General features: G+C 56.0%; 1 protein-coding gene across 3 annotated transcripts; it reads left to right on the top strand.

The window, feature by feature from the left end:
* The first annotated feature begins 370 nt into the window (after nucleotides 1–370).
* Nucleotides 371–5,799, top strand: HAPLN2 (hyaluronan and proteoglycan link protein 2). 3 transcript variants are annotated; one of them, XM_043453681.1, is made up of 7 exons: nucleotides 371–524; nucleotides 1,083–1,144; nucleotides 3,456–3,566; nucleotides 3,879–4,123; nucleotides 4,320–4,436; nucleotides 4,580–4,762; nucleotides 5,174–5,799. In XM_043453681.1, exons 1-7 carry the CDS (start codon nucleotides 396–398, stop codon nucleotides 5,452–5,454), a joined length of 1,128 nt encoding a protein of 375 aa, XP_043309616.1. In that variant the 5' UTR covers nucleotides 371–395; the 3' UTR covers nucleotides 5,455–5,799. The 3 variants fall into 3 exon arrangements, with proteins under 3 accessions (XP_043309616.1, XP_043309624.1, XP_043309632.1); XM_043453689.1 differs by having other exon boundaries at nucleotides 377–524; nucleotides 1,086–1,144; XM_043453697.1 differs by lacking the exon at nucleotides 371–524 and having other exon boundaries at nucleotides 1,081–1,144; nucleotides 3,770–4,123.
* The last annotated feature ends 793 nt before the right edge of the window (nucleotides 5,800–6,592 follow it).

Here is a 6,592-nt window from a genome sequence, read left to right as displayed (position 1 = left end):
CCATCCTCTCCTATTGCAATGCTAACTAGTCACTCTGCCCTCCTTGGCACCCAGCCACTTCCCTGGCCTTACCCCAATTCTCTTTTGAGACTTGCAGCTGGACTATTAAGGCAGATCCCATTTCAACCTTCTCACCAACTTTCTCTCTCCCTCTCCCCATTTTCTTCTCCTTGGGGATGTCATTTCCTGTTTTGAACCCGCCCCTACCCGGGCCCTTTTTCCGGTGGTGTGTGCCAGCCGGTCCTGCATCCCACATCCCCAGCTGTTGACATTTCGTTGCCATTACCCAGAGGATAAAGAAAGGGCCCCTGTTATCCAACAATAGGGGGAAAGAAGGAGACAATGGGAAATTGTGCTTCCGACGGGGAGGGGACAGAGAAGGAAAGGACAGACAGATGACAGACAGAGGGGGCTGGACAGAAGGGGTCAGGTTTCTTGAAGCAAGTGGAGGTCCTGGAAGTCTGGTTCCCACCTTGACAGCCTCTTCCCATAGGCAATGCGCACCCAGGCGCCGGAGGGCAGAGGTGAGGACTCTGTTGGGGGAGGGAGAGGGGTGCTGCTTAGAGGAGGCGCATGTAGAAAAGCAGAGGCAGCTGGAACTTGACACATAGATCTTTGAGCCTCATTTGTAATTCATCCCCCTGCCCAGCAGTCCAACATCCTTATACCCACCAATCAATCCATCCCTTCTCTGGTCCAAGAGCATCTAGAAGAAATGAGGCACCCTACTGTCTGCAATATTTCAGGCAATTATTCCTGGGTTGCCTCCTTCACTCCATCCCTCTTCGTGGGTTCCCTTGTCATGCTGTGTCTTCCCCCAGGCCCAGGGCAGTGAGTTCCACAGACACAGTGCCCAGTCACAAAGCTGGACCCAAGTCACTTAACGTGGCTTAGTGGAATGATGAGTGGGGGAGTTTCTGGTACCTTGGCTTCTTTGAACTCAGGGCAGAAGCATTTCCTCAAAGGTTCAAAAGAAGAGACCACACTTCCGGCGTGCGCCTGGAAGACAAGTCCTGAGGCTCTTAAGTGTTTGGACCTCTCCGGGCCCAGGCAACCCCTTCACCTGGAAACTCTTTCTCCAGCAGGACAAAAAGCTGCCAATCACTGCACCCACCATCTCTGTGAAGAGGCCCACTTCTAACAGGTCAGTGTCAAAGTATCTTACAGCATATTATTGATCAGAATGTTCATAAAATAATTATCAGAGAAATGATTTTGTATTATATCTAAAAGTATCCCATAAAAATTTTGACTATTTCTCTTAAATAAAGCTTTATCGGTGAAAACAAAACAGGGAGTAGGCGCTGGCGCTGTTGGCCACTCTCTCATTCTCTGTAAGGGACATGAAGAAGGAATGTGTGTGCCTGCTTTGAGATACAGAAATACAGGCCAGTGACTAAGAGCTTGAACCTCATGTCAAGCCTGGATTCAAGCCCCAGCAAACCCCTCCCCTTAACAGCTGTGTGACCTCATTCAAGAATCCTGACATGGGAGCGCCTTTGAGCATGTATAATTGGGATTCATAATCATTCCTAACTCATAGGATTGCTAAGGGGAGTAAATATAAAAGTGTACTTGAAAAGTGCTTAGAGCAGTTTCAGGCACATTTAACTTTAATGTGTTGGTGCTGGCTGTGGTTACTATGGATCCCTCAACTGATCTCAGTTCCCACTCTCTCTTACCAGTTCCCACTATCTCGACCAGGTGCTTACCAGGTTGTCCTGTAGAGGAGACATGTTCTCTCACTGACTTCTCTGTCGCAGATGCTTTTCTTCTTAACCATTGGGAAGTCCTTTCTGCACCTAACCTCTGTCTCCTGCTGCATACTCAGCTCTGACCTTCATCTGGAAGGTCAGAAGCTCCATCAGGAAGATGGAGCTTGGCTCCTTAGCCTTCCGAGTCCTCCTCAAAGTTTCCTTCCTCTTGCCATGTCCCTGCTCTTCTTCCCAAAAGTCCTTCATGTGAGCTCATTCATTAACACACATACTTATTTAGCACCCACTGTGTGCCAGAATCTATGCCGGCAGTTTCAGATAACAAATAGCATATACATAGCACTTATTATCCATAGATATCAGGGCCTACTTCAGCATTTTATGTATATTACTTCATCCAACTCCACAACTCCTCAGTGAGGTAGGTGTGCTACTATCCGCCCCCCACCCCGATTTTACTGATGAGGATATTGAAGCAGAGAGAGGTTAAGCAACTTGTTCAAAGTCATGTGATTAGGAAGTAGTTTTTTTTTTTTTTAAGTTGCTCAGTCGTGTCCGACTGTTTGCAACCCCGTGGATTGTAGCCTACCAGGCTCCTCCATCCATGGGATTCTCCAGGCAAGAATACTGGAGTGTGTTGCCATTTCCTTCTCCAGGGGATCTTCCCGACCCAGGGATCAAACCCAGGTCTCCCACATTGGAGGCAGACGCTTTAACCTCTGAGCCACCAGGGAAGCCCAGGAAGTAGATCTTAAAAAGGGATAAAACTAGGTTAAAGGGTTTTTAGCCCAATTATTTAAAAAAATGGCCAAGGTGATAAAGAATAGATAAGATAAAGAAGGGGGGAAATCAACTACTGAAATAGATAGCTGTGTTCGAAATAATTTTTAGTAGCCTTATAATTTTATACTTTATAACTTTATAATTATTGGAAAGCTCACTTATGTAGTCTACATATGCATATGTATTTAACTTTCAAATTCACACTACTAATTTAACTAATAGAAATACTTCTAAGGAAAAAAGTTACGAGTCCAGAGCAGTAGGAAAACCAGAGTGGTAGATCACAGTGCACTGCAGTGTGATGAAGTGGGGGCGAGAGGAAAGGTTTCCCAGAGAAGGTGACGCCCAAACTGATTGCCTGTAAGAAGAAGGTGAGGGTGAACTCGGATTGTGTTGGAGCCAGAACATGTCTGCAGCATAGTGCCGAGGGCACAGGTGGTGAGGAGTGGGGTGGGGGGCAATGCTGGAGATGCCCTGAGAGGCTGGATCACAGAGTGCCTTGGAAGTTGGGTTAGGATGCTGGATTTGATCCTCATGGCAACGAGGAGTCACTGCTTTAAGCAGGAGAGTGACTAGATCATATTTACTCTGGCTTCAGATGGAGAATGGGTGTTGGGTGAAGATAGAGACCAGAGATGGCAATACAGAAGGGAGGACTTGGGAAGTAGCACTTGTGCTGAAAATGGATAGGTAGAGGAGGCTCAGTCATGACCTGCTGACTGAAGGGACAAGAGAGGAAAAAGGATGGGCCCAGGAGGCCTGGCGGGGTGGGGATGGGTGAGTAGAGTTTGTTACTGCCCCTCCCCCATCGCCTTTCTTTGCTAACAATTTCAGCCCCTTTATCTGCTGCCCTGGCTTCCAGATGAACAGTCCCCTCTGAGGAATCCCGACAGGAGTTCATCATCTCCCCACCCCATTTCCTTAGTGCTAAGAAATGCCCAACCTTGTACCCCACAGACCGTGCTGGGCTGACTCCCATCATGCAAGGCAGGATCAGTCTCCCCTCTCTCTGCCACTTCCTTCTCCCTTGGGCCTTCGCCACCTTCCACAGAGCCCTGGGGGACCAAGGTAAGACCTTAATTCGGCCCAGAATCTGGAGAACAGTGGTGGGGAAAGTGGGAAGGGTTGTTGGAGGTCCTCAGGGACTGAGAGTCATTTCTGAGTGAGTAATGGAGAGAGGTTTGGGGGAGTCTGGGGAATGCTGGCTTTGGACAGGCACTTGGGGCAGTGGGGGTCAGGGGGTTCCTGCCACTGTGGCCCCCTCTGCTCAGCACCCCACCCTGGCCCCCACTACCTCCTGCCCCCCATCCACGAGGTCATTCACTCTCGTCGTGGGGCTACGACCACGCTGCCCTGCGTCCTGGGCGCCCCGCCTCCCAGCTACAAGGTGCGCTGGAGCAAAGTGGAGCCCGGGGATCTCCGGGAAACGCCCATCCTCATCACCAACGGACTGCACGCCCGGGGCTACGGGCCCCTGGGGGGGCGTGCCAGGATGCGAAGAGGGCATCGGCTGGACGCCTCCCTGGTCATCGCCGGCGTGCGCCTGGAAGACGAGGGCCGGTACCGCTGTGAGCTCATCAACGGCATCGAGGACGAGAGCGTGGCGCTGACCCTGCGCCTGGAGGGTGAGGCCCTTCGGTTGCTGCCGCTTTCCTCTCTGGCGGTGGTTCTGCCGTCTGGCTCAGGTCTCCCGGGACTCCTCTGCAGCCTCTCCCTGTCCCTGTTCCCGGAGCCCCCAGCCCTTTCCCCCGGGCTGCACCGCCCTTCCTTGCCCCTCTCCTTCTGCCGGCTCTCTCCAGGCTGTCTGCCCCCCACTCCCAGGTGTGGTGTTTCCGTACCAGCCCAGCCGGGGCCGGTACCAGTTCAATTACTACGAGGCGAAGCAGGCGTGCGAGGAGCAGGACGGCCGTCTGGCCACCTACGCCCAGCTGTACCAGGGTGAGTGGCCGAGCCCGGGGACCGCCCAGGCTCCCTCCGAGCTGTCGCCTGGACCCCAGGGGAGGCGAACTCCGGGTCTGGCTCCCGCCTGTGACGCGTTTAATCCCGCGACCCCCTTTCCGCCCCCCGCCATCTCCCGCCAGCGTGGACCGAGGGTCTGGACTGGTGCAACGCGGGCTGGCTGCTCGAGGGCTCCGTGCGCTACCCTGTCCTCACGGCGCGCGCGCCCTGCGGTGGCCGAGGTCGGCCCGGGATCCGCAGCTACGGGCCCCGCGACCGGAAGCGCGACCGCTACGACGCCTTCTGCTTCACCTCGGCGCTGTCAGGTAAGGGGCCGGGGCGAGCCACCCTCCGCGGCCGGGGTCTGACCCGCACCGGACAGAGGAGGATCCCACCTGAGAAGGAGGCGGGGGGCGGGGCGAGCGGGGCCGGGACTCGGGCCTCTAGAATGCGGCGGGGAAGGTAGAAGGCCAGAGGCTTGAGATTACCGGCCAACTCCGTGGTCCCTTGCAGGCCTCACCCCTCCGTCACTCTGCCCACCCAGCCTCCAGCCTGTCTTTTACAACCTCACCCGCACCCCCAGTCTCTATACTCCCACTCCTCCTACCCACGCTCGGACCCACCGATCCACACCTGCCCCTCTCCCCCATCCCGACTCTGCGCCCTGGGAGTCTGAATTCCGCCACGCCCCGGCCGGCCCTGCTCTCGGTCGGTCGGTGACCTGCTTCGGTTCCCAGGTCACGTGTTCTTCGTGCCCGGGCGGCTGACGCTGTCTGAAGCCCACGCGGCCTGCAGGCGGCGCGGGGCCATGGTGGCCAAGGTCGGGCACCTCTATGCCGCCTGGAAGTTCTCCGGGCTGGACCAGTGCGACGGCGGCTGGCTGGCGGACGGCAGCGTGCGCTTCCCCATCACGACGCCTCGGCCGCGCTGCGGGGGCCTCCCGGATCCCGGAGTGCGCAGCTTCGGCTTCCCCAGACCCCAGCAGGCGGCCTATGGGACCTACTGCTACTCCGAATAGGGGCCCACCGCACCCCCTCCAGCGCGCGCGACAAAGCCTGGGAGTCGTGGCGGGGGTCTCTCGCCGCTTTCCCGAGAGCCTCCCCTTCCATCGGACGAGGAGCAGCTCCTCCTGACCCGCCTTCTCGACCGAAGGCTGCGGGCCAAGGATCCCGGCTGGCCCGGCGTCGGGGAGGGGACGTGGTGGCGCCCCGGGTGGTAGTGAGCAGCTTCGAACCTCTGACTCGAGGCGGTTCGCGCCCCCCCACCCCACAGCAGACTACGCAGCCACGGCTAGGTGACGGGAGAGGCGTCCAAGGGGCATTAACTGACTTCTATCCGGCAATAAAATAACCTGAGGACTTTTTGTGTTGGGTGAAGCTGTCATTGAGGTGGGGGGCTGGGGGCGCGGGGGTGGAGGGGGATCCCGTTGGATCCAGCGTGCTGAGCCAGGGCCTCGGAATACAGAGGGAAACGAGGGGCTACTGCCCCCGAGGGAGGAGCCTGCAAGAGGAGGGATTTCGAGGCGCTGTGCTGTGCTCACGCGCTTCTGTCGTGTCCGACTCTGCGACCCCATGATCTGTAGCCTGCCAGGCTCCTCTGTCCACGGGATTTTCCGGGCAAGAATACAGGAGTGGGTTGCCATTTCCTCCTCCAGAGGATCTTCCCGACCCAGGAATGGAACCCGTGTCTCCTGCTTCTTCTGCGCTGCAGGCAGATTCTTTACCATGGAGCCACCTACTGGAAGGAGGAGAGGGCACCGCAAGACCTTAGGAGAGTTGGACACACCGTGGGCGGCCACCCTTGGATAGAATTCAAAGTGATGTTGTGCCAGGCACCACGCGGGGGCGCCACACCCCTACCTAAGGTTACTGGCTAGGCGCGCTCCAAACCCCCAGGCCTAGCCCCTGGGCACCACAGAACAGACAGAAGGTGGACCTAAATATATTTCAAAATGTGTTTGTATCCTGCCAGTCTCCCAGAAGAGTTTGCATGACTACTATTAAAGGCAGGAAAGTCACTCCGTTGTTACAACTGACAGGAAATAAACGGAAGGAGGAGGTGGCACTCTGACACAATAAGGTCCTCAGAGGGCTAATACTTCAGGGGGTTGTGCATTTGGTTTACATTCACCACCGCCATGGCCGCCAGGGCAAAAG

Source organism: Cervus canadensis, chromosome 2 (genome assembly GCF_019320065.1).
Source record: "Cervus canadensis isolate Bull #8, Minnesota chromosome 2, ASM1932006v1, whole genome shotgun sequence".
NCBI lineage: Eukaryota > Metazoa > Chordata > Mammalia > Artiodactyla > Cervidae > Cervus > Cervus canadensis.
This window is presented reverse-complemented; position numbering and strand designations above follow the sequence as displayed.

What these genes read in the sequence shown, in the direction of transcription:
- HAPLN2 (XM_043453681.1), top strand. Translation starts at nt 396, where the DNA reads ATGACAGACAGAGGGGGCTGGACAGAAGGGGTCAGGTTTCTTGAAGCA. An exon ending in CCAGGCGCCGGAGGGCAGAG is followed by an intron (nt 525 to 1,082) that starts GTGAGGACTCTG and finishes CTCTTTCTCCAG; the next exon opens with CAGGACAAAAAGCTGCCAAT. An exon ending in CTACGCCCAGCTGTACCAGG is followed by an intron (nt 4,437 to 4,579) that starts GTGAGTGGCCGA and finishes ATCTCCCGCCAG; the next exon opens with CGTGGACCGAGGGTCTGGAC.